At 43.1% G+C, this 21,197-nt stretch overlaps 1 protein-coding gene across 2 annotated transcripts in view; it reads left to right on the forward strand.

Annotated features, from left to right (window-relative positions):
- Positions 1–21,197, forward strand: part of TMEM87B (transmembrane protein 87B) — a 254,806-nt gene that overhangs the window by 59,728 nt on the left and 173,881 nt on the right. For both annotated transcript variants that reach the window (XM_069235077.1, XM_069235078.1), the window contains exons 6-8: positions 6,475–6,510; positions 11,068–11,158; positions 12,635–12,696. In XM_069235077.1, coding sequence (XP_069091178.1) covers positions 6,475–6,510; positions 11,068–11,158; positions 12,635–12,696 — 189 coding nt within the window. The remainder of the gene's footprint in view (positions 1–6,474; positions 6,511–11,067; positions 11,159–12,634; positions 12,697–21,197) is intronic.

The raw sequence follows: 21,197 nt of genomic DNA on the forward strand, positions 1-21,197 counted from the left end.
CAACCCAGGCCAAATTCTCCCTCCTTCACAGCTTAGGGTTCACAATAAACGCTACAAAGTCTCTCTTGGAATCACTTCAGGCCAAATTCTTCCCAGGGACAGTCCTTAATTCTGTAGTGGGAAAAGCCTTCCCCAGCTCACAAAGGTGCAGGCATTCCAACAACTGCTGCTTCTTTTTCAGATTCTCTGTCACCTTTCAGTAAGCACCGTTATGCACATCTTAGGAATTATGGCTTCATGCATTGCCATAGTGCCGTACGCCAGTCCGCATATGTGCCCACTGCAGGAGTGCCTCTCAAGTCTATGGTCACAAGCGGAGGGTCAAAAGAAGGATCTAGTGTTGGTAAGTGCCAGCTCCCATTGCTCTCTGCAGTGGTGAAACAGCAGCAATTTGTTGCAGGGCAGGACTTTTGAGGCCATTTTCTGCAGGTGACCTTTATAATGAATGCATCCCTAGTTGGCAGGGGGGCACACTTAAACCATATAACAGCCCAGCATATGGGACCACCTCCTCTGCAGGGTCTCCACATCAACCATGTGCAGCTGTCAGTTATTCAACTAACTCCCAAGGCATTTCTCCTTCAGATTCAAGGCAATATAGTCCTAGAGTGTACCAACAGCATGGCTGCCATGTTCTATCCTCAGAAGCAGGGAGGCTCTCACGTATCTAACCTTTTAGACCTTGCCCAACAGATTTGGTGCTGGACCACCCATCCTTACGTTCATTTCATGGCAGAGTACCTACTGAGAGTGGACAACGACTTTGCCGACCTGCTCAGCAGGACACAGCGACAAGTCCACAAGTGGAAACTCCACCTGCAGGTCCTGCTCCCCTACTTCTGAAGGCAACTTAGCAATTTGGCTCCTGAAGCCGTAGAGTTTGGTTACCTTGGGTTTGCTACTGAAATGTATCGACAGACGCCTGTAGATCTGCCACACGCACCGGCTATGCTGCTAGTTTGAAATGTTCCATGCATTACTGTACCTTAAACAATCCACTCACCTCAACAGTGCAAGACATTATTTGTTACATCCTAAAACCGATGGATAAACTTGGTTTATACATCACTTGAGCTACACATGGCTGCTATTCCTACATGCATGCAGAACAGGGAACAGTCTTCTCTCTTTAAAATCCCATTTAAGAAAGCCTTTATGGAGGGATTTAAGCAGGTAGTCCACCTAGGATGCTTCCTGCCATTCTCTGGAACTACATATAAGATAGGCTACTACACTCTACTTGATTCCAATCTTCAATTCTCCAATCTGACTACAGACTTTATAGCACTCTCATCCTCTGTACTGCATGATCCTCCATATAACAACTCTTCACATGTGACACTGGAGTCTACAATTTGAAACACTTCATTAAAAATGTAGAAAAAAATTGAAATTCTATGGGGGGGCAGTTAAAGCTTAGTTCTAGTTAGGAAAACATATATTCCCTGTAAAAAAACAGGTTTAAACTACAAACCTTACAAATTCTAAAGTTATAATTTTCATTTACAATTTATCAATGTAGTGGACCTTGTTACACATGTGTTTCAGCTTGCTAACCAGATAACACTGAATATAACTTGCCACTCCACTTAGCAATATGTTGTGTCAAATGACGTGAGGTGAGAAGTTGTGTTCTTTATCTTATGATTTCAAAAGCTATAAGTGATGTAGTGTGCAAGGGTATAAACAGTGCATGGAAAAGGCTTGAGTTATAGTTAATGTAGTGTGACAATTGAGGTAACAACTGTGTTCGTAGGGGCTCAGTGTATAGTAATTTGGAGGTGGTGCATACATTCTAAATCAGTTATAGTTATAATTTTACAGTTTTTAATGTATGTGTATTTTAAGTTGGGTTTGTACAGAAAGAACACATAAGGTATTTCTAAATATAAAAAGAGACCACAATGCTTGGTAGAGTGGCAAGTTATAGTTAGTGTTGTCTGGCTGGCAAGCTGAAATGAGTGTGTAACGAGGTCTACTGATTATAATCTAAAGGTGATGGATACATTGTAAATGAACGTTATAACTTTAAAAAAATTTAAGTTTGTGTAGTTTAAACTTGGTTTGCATAGGGAAAATAAGCTTCCCTAACCACAGCTCAGCTTTAAACTTTGTTTTTTTTTCATTTAATTTGTTTGTCTATATATATCTATATATATAGGCTCCATAACTTGACGTCTCGTGGTCCTCTTCTTTGTATGGAGCTGTAACAAACATTTGGTCAGGTCAGCTATTTCAGGGTGCACGACTGAACAAGCCATGGACTCTGGAGTCTTCTCCCTCACCTTCACTCGCGTGGATTTGGGAACTGCTTGAGGTCCTTATCGGGCCAAGTTGATTAGGGAGTAGAAGATGGGCATTTAGAAACAAGATGACAAGAGGGCACAACAAGCATTTGGGAGCATGAAGGAGGCAGTTGAAGTAGAACAGAAGAGAAAAGGCAAATTAGTGGTGATGATAGCAACAGCTTAAATGCCATCCAAGAACAGTCCCATATTATATCATCCAGAGAGCAGATACTAGAAACAAATCTGCTTGCAGTGTAACTCCTGCAGTGATAGGAGTACGAGACAACCACATAGCAATGTAGGAATCCTAATTGTATATTGTAATAACAGGAATTGCGGTTTGGACATAGGCACATGGTATTTGTGAAGTGTAGTTCAGGGGGAGTGCAGCATTGGCCAAACGTACAAGATTCTTGATGTCTTATGTACGTTGTTTTCTCTTTTCTTGAGGATGAACGTTCAGAATTCTTTACAAGTTCAACATATGTGTGTTTCGGCCTTTCTGCATATTGGCCTTCTCGAGGCTGAAGTGTTTGCACTTGGAACTATTTTAGCACTGTTTTGTGAGATCAAGCGATCTCAAACTTAGTGAACATACAAAAGTGAGGAATAACAAACTGTAAAAATGATTAGCAAATAAAATAATAAATAATAGTAAGATGGAATGACGTACATTGTGAGCACTCAGTGTAGTGGTGAATAATACATGCACACTTTTATGATTAGAATGTATGTATATACAAAACTGTTAGAAAGTTCCAAAAAGTACTTTGAAATGTCATCCATGCACAAAATAGACCATGCCCAACTTATTTAGAATCTTGTTTTTATGTGAATATTGCTGTCTTTTTTTTATGAGTGCTGCACTTACTAAACACTGAACCACCTTTACAGATATATGGGGTCAATGCCCAACACAAGTAAAATAACATGACTACTGAATTAAAAAAACAACTTTGTGCTGTAGGTCTATGTGTACTGATAATGACCGTCTTCTCATCACTCCAAAGGAACTTAACTGTTACTTTACCATCATTAAAGAACTCTCCAAATCCTGCGCCACCGACCCTCCACACTCCCAAGACCTCTGCAACTCCCTCTCCAACTACTTCCACTGCAAGATCGTAGACATACACGAAAACTTCACATCGGCGTCTCCCACCATCACCACCACCGACACAGCCAACACCACAGCACCCTGCCACACCAACGAACTCAACTCCTGGACCCCCACCAACGATGAAGAAACCAGCAAAACCATGAGCTCCATCCACTCAGGCTCCCCTACAGGCCCCTGCCCCCACCACATCCTCAACAAAGCCAACAAAATCATCGCTCCCCAGCTCCGGACAGTCATCAACAGCTCCTTCGAGACCTCAACCTTCCTGGATATTTGGAAACACGCCAAAGTCAACGCTCTACTCAAAAAACCCAAAGCAGCCCCTGAAGACCTTACAAACTACCGCCCCATCTCTCTACTCCCCTTCCCCGTGAAGGTCATAGAGAAGATAGTTAACAAACAACTGTCTCACTTCCTGGAAGAAAACAACATACTCAACGTCTCCCAGTCTGGATTCTGCAAAAACCACAGCACCGAGACCGCCCTCATCGCCTGCACAGACGACATCAGGACCAGATTGGACAGGGTGAAACCGTCCCCCTCATCCTCCTAGACATCTCCGCAGCTTTCGACACCATATGCCACCAAACCCTTCACACACGCCTCTTCGACGCCAGAATTCGCCACGAAGCCCTGGACTGGCTCACCTCCTTCCTCTCCTAAAGAACCAAAAGAGTTTGCCTCCCTCCTTTCTGGTCTACTGCCACAAAGACCATCTGTGGGGTCCCGCAAGGATCCTCCCTCAGCCCCACCCTTTTCAATATCTACATGGCTCCGCTCGCCAGCATCATCCACCCCCACGGCCTCAACATAGTTTCATACGCTGACTACACCCAGCTCATCATCTCCCTCACAAGGAACCCATCTACCACCAAGAATAACCTACACGCCGGACTCCTCACCATCGCCAACTGTATGACAGCAAGCCACCTCAAATTAAATTCAGAAAAAAACGAGATCATCATCTTCGGTCCCAACAAGACAGCATGGAACGACTCATGGTGGCCCACCATCCTAGGACCACACCCAACACCCATGTACGCAACCTCGGCATCATACTGGACTCCTCTCTCTCCATGACTCAGCAAATCAACGCCATATCATCCTCCTGCTTCAACACTCTCCGCATGCTACGCAAGACTTTCAAATGGATTCCCCTAGAAACAAGAAGAACGGTCACCCACGCCCACATAAGCAGCAGATTGGACTACGGAAACGCCCTCTACGCGGGGCCACAGCCAAACTTCAGAGAAAACTTGAGCGCATCCAGAACGCAGCCACACGTCTCATCCTCAACCTCCCTCGCCACAAACACATCTCCGCCCACCTCAGATCCCTACACTGGCTGCCCATCAACAAAAGGATCATCTTCAAGATCCTAATTCACGCTCACAAGGCTCTCCATGACATTGGACCGGCCTACCGCAACAAACGAATCAACTTCCACAACCCAACTCGACAGCTCCGCTCCGCCGACCTCGCCCTCACAACAGTCCCCCGCATCCAACACACCACCTCCGGCAGCAGATCCTTCTCCCACCTCGCCGCCAAGACCTGGAACTCCCTCCCCACTAACCTACGCAAGACCCAGAACCTCCTAACTTTCAGAAAGCACCTCAAAACTTGGCTATTTGAGCAGTAAACCAACACCCCTTGACACCCCCCCCGCAATGAGACCCTACCGGGTGAGTAGAGCGCTTAATGTTTAACATTTTGTTAATTTCTTGTCAACTCAAAATACTCATTTTATCTCCATCCGAAGAATAAAGTTTGAGTTAGGCCTACCGTGATTCAGATTTAAGCCCTGCACAGTACATATACATTGGTACATAGTTGCATCAGTTGTCATACTGGAATCGGAATAGGTGATCTTCTGGGTACATACAGATGTCTGCAGTAGTTTTTTAACCTACTAAGTTTTGTAATGGGAATCTTACCAGTAGCCAGCTGGTCACTCACAGTTCACTGCAACCTGGCCACCAGAGAATTGTTGTCACTATTGTCAATCCAGAGCTGTTCTGCCATTATTGAACGTTGTGTCATGCAGGATACACTCAGGTGTCCTTTTATGATTGTCTTCACCTACTTAGGCATAGTACCACCTCATACATATGGGCAATAGATGTAGCTGTTAGGTTACATGATTGGGATAATGTTAATATTGTGGAAATTTGTGAGCAACATGGTTATCACAGGTTCAAATCTTATCCAACTGAGGTTTTCATTCTTCCTCAAATGAAAAAATAACTTCTGAGTTCGGTGATGACCCTTATTATTTATTATGCTGCTTATCTTCAAGGCTATGCTAAACAAAACAAAAAAAAACTAAAAACAACATACATAATTTTCATGCTGTAAATGGCCATGTTTGGTGCATTTGTAAATGCATGTTAATGTTTCTTAGTCATTGTCTTTTGATGAACTGAATTTTAATTTACTTTCAGCTTGGGGAGTATTTAAAAGTCTCCACCTCTGGTAGATACTCTGTTAGTGCGTATGGGTTAATCTATTTTATTTTACTTCTTTCATTTATAAAATTTGGATTACCCGAACTTCACCACATCTGCAGTCTAATAGGTCCTAAAGACTGGACAAAGACTGGAGTTTGCTTGTTGTAATATGGTAGTGTGACATAGGTATATAGCAAACATAGAAAGGGATTGGATGACCACTCAGTAGGCTGAAGATCTCTTCTCCAATCTGTTACACCTGGTATATAAAGAGAGGATTTACGTCAAAGATTTAACACAAGGTGAGAATATTTATAAATTAGGCAGTCCATTTTGGGACTAATCTTCCACATTTTTGGTTTTACAAGTTTTGCTTGACATATGCTTGTTACAGTTCTTTTCATTAGTGTACTTCACTTGCAAATGTCGTGCAGTTGAAAATAATATCCTTACTTCCTGCATGCTAACATCTTCTTCTACCTTTTTTTAGAGAAAGTACTATGCTCTGATATAGCTTCTAGATTAGTACGGAACTGTCAATGGTTTTTTCTTCTGTATATTTAAAAATATAGTGACTAATTAATTCATAGTGACTCATAACCATTTTGTTTTCCAGAGCATCCATTCTGTCTGGAGGAGGAGCTCCAACAAGGTAAAAGATGCATAAGGTGGTAACATACATAAAACTTGGTATATTTGTCTCTTTTCATGTCCTCTGTCCTTGCCCACTTCAGAGTGGACATTAGATGATTTTCTGGAATTTTGTATATTTGGTGCTCCTAAATTGTAGTTAATAAATTCCTTGTACCTTTTAAAAATGCAGTGGGGGGTATGCTTCCTTGATGGTGACATATTTTGATTGTTGAATGTTTTTTCCTGCCCTTTCTTCATGCTATATTTCCAGCATTGCCAAATGTCAGTTTAGAATAAGTAAAAAGTATAGTTTGCGAGTCCTTTTGATTGGAACACTTAGGTCCTCACTATGAAGCCATGGTGGCGGTGGCGGTCTGACCGTCCTCAATGCGGTGGTCGCACCACTTTGGTGGCGGTCTGACCACCACATTGAGCATGGCAGTTGCGCCACGGTTGGACTGCCAGTTCCCCTCCACCCCCTCTCCACCAGCTTTTACACAGCGGTTGCACCGCCATGTAAAAGCTGGCGGAGACTGGGTGCAGGGGCCCTCATGGACAGCCCCATTGCACTTCTGTCGCAGACAGTGAAAAGCGTGACAGGTGCTGTAGCACCCTGCGCACCACAACATTGCAGCTTGCTCAATTATGAGCCGGCGTCCATGTTGTGGGCTGTTCGCTGCTGTACCAGTGCACAGTTTCTGCCCGCTGACCCAGCGGGTAACTCGTAATGGGGCCCGCGGGAAGGCGGCTGCACTGACGGCAACCTGAACTCAGGAGTTTCGTGAGTTTTGCGTTTTCCGCCTGCCAAACTCGTAATGACTCCCTTAATCTTGCCCAACACGCATTTGCAGGGACACCTTAAGAGACATATTATCTTCAATCACTTTCAGTTTTTACTCTGGCCTGTTTAAATGAGCAGTCAAACATCCAAACAAGGTGTTGCCATGGCTCACCACAAAACTTGCCCTAGGCTTTTTTGTCTCATTTAAAATACTAAATTGCCATGTATTTCTATATGATGTTGCATGGCACAAAGTCACTTGGAAGCTGTGTTTATTTAATTAATCGTCTTCTTTCTATCCTTTCACTGTCAATGTGTACCTTGTTCATAGCTACCCTTAGCTCTTTTCCGTAACCTTCATTTCTACTGAATACTCAACTAACACCCTTACCTAAAGTTCTGGCCTCAGTCCATAATTCAGCATATATGAAAACATCTTGATGGGCCTCAACACAACTGAAATGCTAGTGGTGCCAAAACACATTACCAAAAATGGGCAGTCTCTTTCACCTCTTGTGGCTTATGATAGACACACAGTTTTCCCTGTACCGTAAGGTGTGATAGGTTTAAAAGATCCCTTTAATTTCCTAACCAAAAATCCTTACCCTGGAATCAAGATCTTTATAAAACATCACCTAAAAGAGTTCCTCAATAAAAAAAAAAAAAAAAAAAAACTGGAATGCCAGCTTGTTGCTTTCCTCCAGTAAGTTGGAGTACTGCAGAAACTTGACGTACCTAAAAAAAAAAAAAAAGATTCCCCATCACCAACTGTTTAATAAACACATTAAAGGAAAGGTAAAGCACAACCTGGTCTCAAAGCTCTTAATAAACAGCTTGTTTTTACCAAACCTATTTCTCTTTATAAAATCAAGTGACAGCCCATTGAGTATAACTTTTTGGAATCCGTTTTTGCCTTTGGACTCATAGGCCCTCTTGAAGGCTGACTTAATGATTTTCTTCTCCTTTGAAATCCCCATGTTTACAGTTTTTTTTCCCCTCAGTTACTCTTGTATCCCAAACGCCCATATGTCTGTGTTTTGTCTTATGTTGGTCTATGCAACATGTTGCACTGTACAGTGCTCCTCTGACCTCTGAACAAAGTCTGTTATTTATCAGTAACAGGGATAACATAGTAATAATATAAAAACAAGGGCAAAAAGCTTTATCTTCTTTTTGATAACGTTAAAATTATTTCTCAAACTTTTCTCCCCATTTTTATCAGATCCTCGCCTTCAAAAAGAAAACCAGAATTATATCAAGCCTTCTCATAAACCTGTAAATGACTTCACCACACAGTAACTGAAGTGTCCTGAAGATCATGTGATTTGTACTTCATATACACTCCATCACTTTTTTTCCCATTTAGCCATTCCTATGTCCCTGCTCTCTCTCGGGTTGCATTATGTCTGTCCATTCATTGTTAGTCGAATAAAATAAAATACCGAATGATCTATGAATTTAGGAATTGAGATAAAGTTGATATCTGATTTATGTTAATGGTTTGACTAACAAATTAATATTGAAAGGAAACAAACTTGGTACTCTACTTTGTGACCAGTAGCCCAGAAGGGTTTATGTATTCTCAAAAACCAAAACCCTTTTTTGGGTTCCAGTCGCCACCTAGTATTGCTTGATTCTTAGTTACCTTTCTTTCTCATTAGTATTCGCTTACCTGAGTTGGTTAATGTGTGTGAACTCTGCCGAAGATTTTCTCTTCCCTGGCTGGTTCTTTTTAAACATTAAAAAAATCGTGAATACTGATAACCCCTGCACAATTCTCACATCTACTGGCCCCTTTGTTCCTATATAGTTTTTTTTTTTTAAATATTAAGACTATTACCTTTACTTCTGTAGGCCCTGTCTTTGTACTCCAAACTCTATACCTTTGTTGCATAGAGCAGAGATTATTTTGGTTTCTACCGGGGGACTTGTATGGCACCCTGGAAGGGGATCTTCTTTTAGATACTTTTGCTTGTTTGCTATGCTGCCTGAGGAATGCTTTGTCTACTGCTTCTTAGTAGGCACTACCTTAACCTTATTATTGTTTCCAGCTGTGTCAACCAGTGTTGAATTTCCTGCTGTGAATTTGCAGTGTACTCTGTGGTATATTGACATTTCTGTCTCCGACTCAATGTTTTCCAAACACAGTTTCACACTGGTTTCAGGTAGCAAGATAGTTCTCTGCTTATGATCAAGGCCATACACATCAGGTATGCTGGGACACAGTGGACCTTTAGTGTTGTGTGATATGACTATTGCCCTAACCCCAATGTTCATGAGAGGAGAGGTGTTGAACAGAACGTCTCTTGAGCGTAAACTTTTATTTATTATGATTGAAGGCCATTACCCTCTAGCAGATGGCAAGCTCCATCATAAAGCCCCTCCTCACATTGCTCGAGGATGCACAACCAATGTGGCCAGCAACCCTTATTAGGAGAGTGCTTTCTGATCATACTTTCTTGGAGTGTGGTCGTGAGGTTTCGTGCCAGAAACTGAAATTAATGCATAAGGAGAGTAAAACTACCTATTAATGGACAGCTGTTTTTATTCTTTCACTGATGGTTAGGTTACAAAAGGGAAAGTGCAGAGGAATAGTTTGACACATCTAGGAGGTTGGCATGTTTCAGTCTGCTTAAAAATGCCCTAAGCCAAGCCAAGTCAAGGGACTTTCTTCGGGATCAAACTCCTTTCTGTTAAGGTCTTGTAAATCACAACTACCATAGTAACTGGTGATATCTGTAACAGAATCTTCTGTTTTCTGAAAAGCTATTCATATGTAAATGTGTAATGTACTAAACCAGGTAAATTCTCATGTGGGTTAACTTACCAACATCCCATGGAACCCTATGCAAATGGATGTTGATCTAGTTACAGAGTATTTGGAGTTTCGTGACAATGACAGAAGAGAACTGCACATAATTAAAGGTTCTAATTTGCTCTGGTCTAATTAACATAGGAGAAAGTTCTATCGCTCGGAGTTTCATGTGACCCCCATGACCAGCATCGCGCATATTTTGGCTTTAATCATAAGCTTTTTCGTCAGACAATAAGCTTCAAAGTCTACCAAAAGGTGCAGTTTCCACATATAGTAATATACCCTTTGTTCCCTGAAAAACTGATGAGCAAACAACATTTTAGTCTTGAGTTGGTTAATTTCAACCACTTACTGCCATTAAAAAGCTTTTAGAAGCTCACCTCCTCACATTGTCTGTGTATAGAATCTTTGATTTGGTGCAGACTTGCATTGTTTCTTTTCTGGTCCTCTCTTGGTTCTGAGATGGGCCCTCATAAACCTGAGACGGACAACCTGTGTTTTTGCGCTCATCGCAGTCGTCTCAATGAATCAGTTACTTGGCAACCCTTTAAAGTAATCTGTCTCCATAATACTTATTGGTCCACCTACATTTGTCAACTTGGTGTTCACCGAGCTGGTAATTGGCGCCGTATACATGGACCCCTTTTTTCTGAACTGCCTATTCTTAAGTGGTAACTTTTGTTTGCTGGCACCTCTGTCCGCTTCAGATAGAAACTGAATTAACATATTTTAAGAGGTTCTGAATATTGCAGTCTCCTAAAGCCACATATTTATACTTCTTAGTACAGCGTGGCCCCTCGGGCTTTCAAGAAATGAACAGGAATTTTAGCCCCAAGTTTGTAAAATAAATTACACCTATTACTGCATTGCTGGTAAACCCTTTGGTACTTCACACAGCAGACGAAAATGAAGTGAGCCACACATAAATGTTTTTATATCATGCCTGCTTTTTGACAGTTTTTAATTTTGTATCTCCTCAGATCGATGTTGTTGCCAGAACGTGGCAGGATGGACCTTATGCTTTTATTGTTTCTTTCAAGACAGAACAGAAGGAAAACTGGAATTTGACTGGTATGTTAGCTGAAATGTGCCAATGGTATTATCCAATTATTGCACATATCATTGACCAGACACGGCTTTCATTTACTCATACATATATATCCAGAAAGTAATTTTTCTTTAGGGAATTTTGTTCTGAATCACACACACATATGATCCATTGAACAAGCTAATAAGTGATAATCACGGTATTTAGATTTTCCATGTTCCCTTTCCCTTTCACAGTCTCTCATAAGTCATGGAGCAGTTTTTCATTTAAAAATGTTATCACAATACTGAGGTTATTACTTCCCTGCACGCAGGCAACACTCAAAACATCCTTCTTTCCATGCCAGTAAGCTGGTTGCGATTTCAAGTCTTTATTTACATACCTTAATGATTTTCTATATTCCAAAGAACTTAAGGTGTAATTATCTACCAACTGTGCCACCTCCAGCAGGTAGCAGTCATGTAGTTCTTCACCAGTAGGAACACTCCTGTCCAAACTACCAGGCCAGGTTTCCTCTGAATGATGATACAAGGATTTCCAGGCCATTTTTGGATTACTTGGGTGTCATCAGTGAGATGGGCATAGGATTGAGCCCGTGACTGCACTTCACTGAGAAAAGGAAAAGGGAATCTCCCACTTTAAGTATGTTGGAAGTGTTTGAGGTATGGAGACAAACCTTTAAAGAAGAAATGCTCTGCACCTCGTAAACCTCAGTCCTTTCTGGGTTCGAGGTTAGCGGTGTGAAAAAAACAATGTTGAAAAAGCAAATTTAGTTTAAAAAAGCACCACTATGTTCTGCCCTTGAACTAGAAAAAACGGATGGATTTGTTACCTGAATGCAGAAAATTTGATTTGTTTGGGTTACTGCCCTCCCTTCTCTGGACCGAAGTCCATGGTACAAGGTGGTGTGGGCCGCATCCAGTTAGGACCATTTGGATAGTATGGTGAATATGGGCATCTGTTCAGATTGCTTTAAAGGATGGGGTTGTTAGCAAATCAGAATAGGACCATGTGTAAGAACCATTCAGTTTGCCTTCTGACAGTCCATCATAATACATGCTTGAACGTCACCACCTTGCGCATGACCGTGGGCCATAGTTGCACAGCAGTCTGTTGGCTCCTGCAAAATTAATCTACAATTGGCCTCCTTTGTTAATCTGTTATAGATGGAAGCAAGCTGCACAGAAAACGAATGGTACTTAAATGAATATGCTTCTGCATGCCAACAAAACCACTCAGTCAGTACATCTCTTAAGTTTTCTGGCAGGAGGTCTAAAGTGTTCCTTCACATGAGTAACTGCAGTGATTAAAATGCCCTTTGATGTGATTATAGCGCTAAAGATGTGATTGAGTTTACTGTCTGCTTAAAGGCAATTCCCTTTATTAAAAAAAAAGTAATTATCTGCTCGTTTTGCCCATTTGTTATTCCTGGTGGATGAATTTTCATTTCAGATTGTAGAAATTCTTGTGCCTGATCTCCGCCATGTTTTGTTTTGCAGTGTCTGTCTCAATGGCAGGTCCTCATGGATTCATCTCTGCATCTGAATGGCCCTTGATGATTGTAAGTAATGCTTTCATGCATTGCCTCAGGTAGGATTGTTTAATAAAGTTAGTAGTGCCTTTATGTGCGCTAATGGCCAAAAAAAGACCTGTGTCTTTAGAGAAAAGAAAAACAGGCCAGGCCTGTAGTGGCTCCCAGTATTTTGATGCTACATGTCTGCGACAGACAAAAATATTGGGGCATATTTTCCTTCTATAAATTATTTCTGTGCATATGCATCACCTTGGCAAACAACTAGATGTTGAAAAATCTAGGATTGCTGTTGCAGGGCATAAAAGTGAGCCTTGGTTCATAATCTAGTGTTGCTAGTGCGTTTGCATAAAGCAAGCTTTAGGACAAAGTGAGTCCTGAGTCATAAATGAGCCCCTACAAAATAAGCCAGGGCATGTTATGGTTGCATAAATTAAGCACAAATCAGAATTTTAATGTAGAGTGTCAGTCATTTGACATATCCAGTATAGAGGCTTAAGATGAGTTTGAGGTGAACTCAGTCTGTGTGTGTGTGGGGGAGGGGGGTGTAGAATGTCTGGTGGCAATAGTCATTGTATTTTTTAGATGTACACAGTGTAAATCTGATGACAAAGCAATAGAGATGTTTGAACGGGTAACAGTGAAACTGAGTGAGTGTCGAAGTTGGGCCCAGGTTGGTGTGGAGTTGGAGGATACCCGGGAGTATAAGCTGCAATAGAGTTGCAGTAGACAGCTTGCGGTTCGCACAGAGTTGGCAATCAAGTAATGCAGCTGGGGACTGGCTAAATAAAAAAACAGCCAAGGAGCATATTTTGGTTATTGAATATTAGAGTAATGGCCCTTGTCAGTGCATAATGTCAGTATGTTTTCACATTGGATGCAAAAAGGCATGGAGTGTCTGTGTGTATGTGTGTGTGTGTGTGTGTATATATATATATATATATATATATAAATAAAATGTGTGGCAAAACAAATTCCTGTATGTGATGTATGTTTTCACCTTATTGGTGAACTAGAGCTGCCACAAAGTCACTACTATAATTTTTTTCTTGTATTTCATTATTCAAAACGTTGTGTTTCAGCACTTTCTGTTTTTTAACCTTAAGATCACTTATTTCTATCCCTCTCTTGAGTTGTGGATGCATTTATGTGTTTATTTTCTTTATTGGTAATAGTCAGCCAGGGTGTTATAATTGATTCAAGTGTGCTATGGTATATCTTCGTTTTGTGTTAGTTTCTTAATGCCTGTGGGTTTAAAGAGAGATGCTCAGTGGGTTTCAGCTCCAGCAGTTCAAAAAGCCAGACACCTCTCCTCTGAAAAGTAAAGTGGGATTTTGTCATTTTAGAAGGTTAGTTAGCATGCCAGAACCAGTAACATTGGAGATTCCTTAGATCATCTAGTACTTGTTTCCTTTGCCTCAATCAATCAATCAGAAATTTGTAAAGCGCACTACTCACCCGTGAGGGCCTCAAGTTGCTGAGGAGGAAGGGGTAGGTGCTGCTACTGCTCGAACCTCCAGGTCTTGAGAAGTTTCCTGAAGGTAAGGAGGTCTTTGGTCTGACGCAGGTGGGTGGGAAGAGTGTTCCATGTCTTGGCGGCGAGGTGCAAGAATGATCTGCCGCCCATTGTAGTTCTGTGGACGCGTGGGACGGTTGCAAGGGCGGCGGAGTGGAGATGCCAGGTCTGGGTGTAAAAGCAGAGCCGTCTGATGAGATATTCTTGTCCGGTGTTGTGCAGTGCTTTGTGAGCGTGGGTGAGGAGTTTGAAGGTGATTCTCTTGTTGACTGGAAGCCAGTGCAGGTCTCTCAGATGGCCTGTGATATGGCAGTGGCGGGGGATGTTCAGGATGAGGCGTTCTGGATGCGTTGCATCCTATTCTGGAGTTTTGCCGTGGTTCCTGCGTAGTCCAGTTTGCTATTTACCAGGACTTGGGTGACTGTTGTTCTGGTTTCGGTGGGGATCCATTTGTAGATCTTTCGGAGCATGCGGAGGGTGTTGAAGCAGGAGGAGGAGATCGCGTTGACTTGCTGGGTCATGGATAATGAGGAATCCAAGATGAATCCTAGGTTGCGTGCGTGGTCGGTGGGAGTCGGAGTGGCTCAGAGAGTTGCAGGCCACCAGGAGTCATCCCATGCAGAGGGAGTGGAGCCGAAGATGAGAACTTCCGTCTTGTTGGAATTGAGTTTGAAGCAGCTGTTTTTCATCCATTCGGCGATGACCTTCATTCCTTCGTTGAGGTTGGTCTTCGTGCAGTCCTTGGTGAGAGAGAGGATCAGCTCAGTGTCGTCAGCGTATGAGATGATGTTGAGGTTGTGGGATCGGGCGGCGTTACCGAGTGGGGACATGTAGACGTTAAAGAGAGTCTGACTGAGGGACGAACCCTGGGATATGCGGCAGATTATTTTGGTGGCCTCCGAGCGGAATGAGGGGAGGCAGACTCTCTGGGTTCTGCCGGTGAGAAAGGAGGTGACCCAGTCCAGGGCTTTTTCACGGATTCTTGCATTGCTGAGGTGTGAGCGTAGGGTGTGGTGGCAGACGGTGTTGAACGTGGCCAAGAAGTTCAGGTGGATGAGGGCCGTGGTTTCACCGTTGTCCAGTATGGTTCTGATGTCATCGGTGGCGGCTTTGAGGGCAGTTTCGGTACCGTTTTTGCTGCGGAATCCGGATTGGGAAGAGTCCAGGGTGCAGTTCTCCTCGGTGAAGCGGGTTAGTTGTCTGTTGATGGCCTTCTCGATGACTTTTACCAAGAAGAGGAGCAGGGAGAGAGACCGAAAGTTCTTGAGGTCCTTTGGGTCTGCCTTGGGTTTTTTGAGGAGGGCGAGGATCTCAGCGTGTTTCCAGCTCTCCGGGAAGGAGGCGGACTCAAAGGAGCTGCTAATGATCTTCCGTAATTGGGGTGCGATGACGGAGCTTGCTTTGTTGAGGATGTGGTGAGGGCAGGGGTCGGATGGTGAGCCGGAGTGGATGGTGTTCATGATTACGATGGTGTCATTGTCCTTGATGGGGGTCCAGGAGAGCAGGAGGTTGGTCGGAGATGAATCTGTGGTGTTGGTGGTTGCCAGGGGGTCTGGGCGCTGAAGCTGTCGTGGATGTCTGCAGTCTTGCGGTGGAAGTAGGAGGCTAGGGAGTCGCAGAGGTCTTGAGATGGCGGGATGTCGTTGGAGAGTTCCTTCACGATGTTGAAGAGCTCCTTGTGGCTGTGTGCATTGTTGTTGATTCGGTCTTTGAAGGCAGTTCTCTTGGCGGTTCAGATGAGTTGATGGTGTATGCGGATGGCGTTTTTGAAGGCTGTGTGGTTGTCCAGAGTCTGCTCCTGGCGCCACTTTCTTTCAAGTCTGCGGCAGGTTCGCTTATATTTGAGGAGGTCGGCGGTAAACCAGAAGGCCCTTCTGTCGGTGGGTATGTTGGAGGGATTCTTGATCGGGGCAAGAATATTGGCACAGGTGTCGATCCATTGCCTGAAGTTGTGGGCAGCTGCGTCAGTGTCTGTGTCGATGGGTGGGTTCCGGGAGAGGGTTGCTGTGAGCTGGTCTTCGGTGACCGTGTTCCAATTGGGGTGGGGAATCTGTTGTGGGTGGTGGTGTGTCGTGGGTTTCTTGAAGGAGAAGTGGATGCAGTGGTGATCTGTCCAGTCGAGTTCGGTGGTGTGGCTGAAGGAGACGTGATTGCTGGCGGAAAAAATAGGGTCAAGCGTGTGTCCTGCTGAGTGGGTTGGTGTTGTGACTAGCTATTTGAGGCTGAGGTTGGAGAGGTTGTCGAGCAGGGTGGTGGTGGTGGTGGTGTTGTCGTTGGTGTTCTCAAGGTGGAAGTTTAAGTCCCCGAGGAGTATGTAGTCCGTGGATGCGAGAGCGTGTGTGCTGATGACATCGGTGATGGAGTCGCACAACTGCTGTCCGGGGACAGGCGGCCTGTAGATGAGCGTCACTCGGAGGGTGGTGGTTAGGTCGGTGTGGATCTGAAAGTGCAGGTGCTGAGGGTGTCTTCGGTGCTGGTTGTGATCCTGAGGGTGTTCTTATGGATGATGGCGATGCCTCCTCCTGGTTTGTTGGGGCGGTCCCTACGGATGATCTTGTAGCCATCCTGCTGAGTAGGGGTTCATCCAGGTCTCGGGCAGGAAGGCGACATCTGGGGAGGCTGAGTCGAGTAGATTCCATAGCTTTACTGCGTACTTGTGGGCGGAGCGGGTGTTGAGGAGGAATACATCTAAGATGGTTGCCTCCTGCCTTGGTGGGTGGGTGGGTGGGTGGTTGGTGTGGAGGCTGGTGAAGGTGCAGTTCCAGCAGGAAAAGGGTCTGTGGGTGGTCAGAAGGGAGGCATTCAGGCAGGCGGGAGAGCGGCCGGTGTTGAGGGCACAGAGGGTGGCGCCGTTGTAGTGAAGACGTGCGTGGTGGCGGTTGGTGGGACGAGAGCCAGAGGTTCTGTCGCTGGGCACGGTCCAGGTGCAGATAGACTTGCCTTTGGTGCGCCAGCGGCCGCTATTAAGTAGGGAGGTGGGGGGAGGAGAGGGCAGCCTCGGTGAACTAGCCTGATTAGCAGGTCAGGGGCAGGATGCCAGAGCTTCCCTTAAAGTTTGTGGGTTTTTTGTCTCTACATTGTGGTTGTGAAAGGTGGGCTTGCATTTATGAATGCACTGTATGACATATTTTCTTGGGTGGCTGCTTGTCATTGCAATATTTCCAGTGCAATATAGCTTCACCCCAAAGTCTGCACATGTCCTTTATCTCTAGCTTGATGATTGGAGGTGGTAGCAAGGGATTGAAAGAAAGGTAAAATTGTGTATTGCTGTGAAGTTTACACTTTCGGTACCTAGAGGACTAAGGTTTTCTCCCTATGTTGAAACATTGTTTTGTGCAGCTGATTAGCCTTTCTCAGCGTTTGGTCCTTCCTTATGTATAGAGTTCTTCAGGGTGTCCAGGAATTGAGTCCTGGCTCATGCTTTACCATAATGCCCGTCTTTCTGGTTGGGGGGAGATCATTTGATACAAGATGCCATGTTTTTCTCGAGCCTTTGTTAGACTGCACGTTTGTTATTTACATTTGACCCACTGCCCGGGCAATCCTGCTCTTCTTCTGAATTCAGGCTGATCTTCTCAACAGGCTCTAGAGATGTTTTTCATGGAAGACTTCGCTGATCATTTAAGGTATTTGATGATGGCAGGAGAGTTAGCCAAGAAGCAACAACAGGTGAAAAGTGTTTTTGTGAGCCTTCCTACAGACTACTTTTGAGCCTGCAACAACAAGTATGAGATCAGTTTTTTTTCCCCCATGGATGTGAAATGCTTGGAGCATCAGCTAAGCATCATGGAAACTGGGATTAACAGAAAGTAGAAATACTGTGATACACTTTGGACTTTGTGGCTAAAACGGTGAGGAAGTTATTTATTTGTTGCAGAATCAGTAGCACTTCCCCTCCACATCACTTTGATGCAAGGATATCTCTTTATGGATTCTGATGAATTGCACAGATAGTTACTAAGTCAGTAACCCTCTGAGGCTTGGTCACCAGTGTGCAGATAACTAAATTAGGGCCTTTTGTATTGAAACAGAGACCATTCAATGGCAGTGATGAGGGGTGGCAGTCTTAGCCATAAGAACAAATTGCCGTCTGTTCATTGTTGTGTGACTATCTGTTAAAGATACAGAGGTGTGATACATTTTTACAGGCATCACTGTGCAACCTGGCACTTATTAACCAACTTTTGGCCTTGCATCTAAGGGACAGGCTTAAATTGTTAATGTTTATTAAAGTAAGAACTTCTTAGTTTCACTTGTATAACACCTTTTGCACAAGATTTAAATGAAATTAAAATTACAACATCTTCAGTAACATTGTGGTACAAACTATTTTTTTTGTTGTTTAAAGTGGCAGCACATGCAAAGTTTAAGATCTTTAGGTAAGCTTAAAGCATGTATCCAAGGGTGTAGCTCCCAAAAACGGTGAGTTATTGGAAAGAGCAACTCATGGTGTAATCAGTGGACTAGTGTGTGCCTCGTGGGCACTGTTCCTGTAGGACTTCCGAAGGTCCTTCAGCCTCATCAACACAGCGGAAGGTCAGCTAAAAGAAATTGACAAACATTGCATAAGAGGAGTGCCAGAAACAGTTTTCCACAAAACCCTTGTTTATTCCACATTTAATATGTTCCAACTATGTAAATCTACTTTTGGAAGAAGTGGATATGGTCCTCAAGGAAGAATCCTTAGAGGATGTAGCTGAGGAGCGAAGAGGTCAAATATATTTTTTAATTCATGTGTATGTATACTTGGACGGTGTGTGGATAACTGCAATCTTGTGCACATTTACATTTTCTGTAATCAAGTGGTACTCAAGCTTTATTTCAGGGGCCGAAAATGAGTGTATGGGATTAGACCCATGATCCTAAAAAGTGTGATATTCCCACTATTGATGAAATAGGATAGGTAACTGCTGTAGGTTAATAAGACGGAAAGCCTAACGAATCAAAGTTAATAAGACATTCTGGGGCAAACTGAGATGTACCAGTAATACATTTTCAAATTGAAGGGTGTGCATTTCTACTGAGAAATATTTTTAGATATCACCCATGCACAATCTAATCATTACTGATTAGACTGCGCACAGTTGACATCTAAAAATAGTTGGTTGGCAGTTGAAGACTCATACACTTTGACCTATGTCAACCCGGTACTAACCTCTTCTCCTGTCATAGTATGTATGATGGGCACTAACCTGCAGGTTACGATCTAGGCCTTAGCAGATTTTCTTTTTTGTTTGAGCAGTGCAATCTACGCAGCTTTATAAAGTTTGTGGTTTTTACTGGTCAGCAATAATTCCACCCAAAAAAGAAAGTTTTAATAGGAAAACTAGAGTTTTCCATGCTTAATATAGTTTTGAAAGTGGGAGACATTCAAATGTATAATGTATGGGATTTTTTTAAATCTGTTTTCCCCTTATCTTTGTGGAAGAAATTCACATACAGTGCATCATTAACGAAGATCAACTTTACACATTTCTAGTGTAAAGCAGGCTGATGGAAATTGGCAAGCAGTAGCGGAGACAGAGAATATACCTTGCCTACATGGATACAAAGCTTAGAAGCAGGCACAGACTAGCAGAGAAAGAGTGACTGGCTGGTTATCAAGCTAAAAGACAGATGTTCACTAATGATACACCAAACAAACTGCAAAGAAACAGCAAATTGATTAATCAGGCACTGAGAAGCAATTGTTGCGGTATATAAAGTATTAGAAGAGAGCTGATTGCAAAAAGCAAATAACTTTAACGTCAACAGTAAAGGACAAACACAGATACAAAAAAGAGCCATTAGTAAATGTGAACTAATGCAGATAACAAAAAAGGCGAAGCATAGGAACAAATATACTAGGTAGATGAACAACACAAAAGGTTCTGACAAGCTGCAGCTCATTGGAAGGAAGTCTTATCCTAATGGACCTTCAGATTGCTTTCGTTTGGGAAACTGCTTGCACAGGTATTTAAAGTAATCTCCCAACTGAGTGTCTGCTTCTGAGCAGGCACTTGAAATCAAAATGTTTGGCTCAAAATACACTGTCATTTCTAACCTTAAACTCCCTAGCTGCAATAAGAAGAATAGTAATTTTAGCTCCTGTCATTGGGGGAATAAACACCTTGTGTGGCTACACATAGAGGACAAAAGCAAAGCGGTTCAGACAGTGGTTTAAGGAGATTGGGAGAGCACTGAGTACAAGTTATTTCTGTAGTCAACCTGAACCATATCACGGTAGCACGACCAGAGTCAAATATGCTGCCCCACTAATGAGGCTTAAAGTAGGAAATGGAGAGCCCCATATGACCTTCTGCCCTGCAATAAAGATGACTGCTATAGACCCTAGGTGTTTCAGTCAATACTAAGAGCTCCAACTTTCATAAATAAATTCTTACCAGAGCTCATTGACTATTAAAGGGGCATTGGCTTTGTTCTCAGTGGAAAGTAGTAATGTATTATCATAGGTCATTTGCACAAGACTCAATATGGACTTTGACAATGGCCAAGTCTTAATGAGTCCTAGGGTGTCATACGAAAGTTCATAATCGCTGCATATAATGCACTGCTGTCTAGCACAGGAGCAGCTAGTGAACTAGGTGAGCTTTACAAGGAGCATTGGAGGGAATGGTGATTGTGCCCTGATGAAGGTTAAACTATTTCTCAAATGGTGGAATGAGTGGAACCTGACCAATGTATAACATTCACTGCCCCATCTCCTCAGATGCCCATAAGGGAGGCATTGCTCCTAGTGCTCGTTGCTGGAATGGGCCTTAGAAGGTCTGATGACAGAAGTAAAAAGTAGGAGGAGCAGGTAGGTATTGATAGTGAGAATAGTAGCATTTTCACTCTGAGGCCATTTGAATATGTTAGCCTGCATGGTGCTGCTTGTTCAAATTGACAACTCCAGCACACCAAAGTAGTATGTTCTGACATAGGGCAGAATGTAAGTTATTGTGTAGGGAAGTTCAGAAATTGTGCTATTGGTTACTTCAGAGAATATGTTTCTCTTCGCCAGGATTTCAGAAAT

This window comes from Pleurodeles waltl, chromosome 5, assembly GCF_031143425.1.
Source record: "Pleurodeles waltl isolate 20211129_DDA chromosome 5, aPleWal1.hap1.20221129, whole genome shotgun sequence".
NCBI classification, from domain to species: Eukaryota; Metazoa; Chordata; class Amphibia; order Caudata; family Salamandridae; genus Pleurodeles; species Pleurodeles waltl.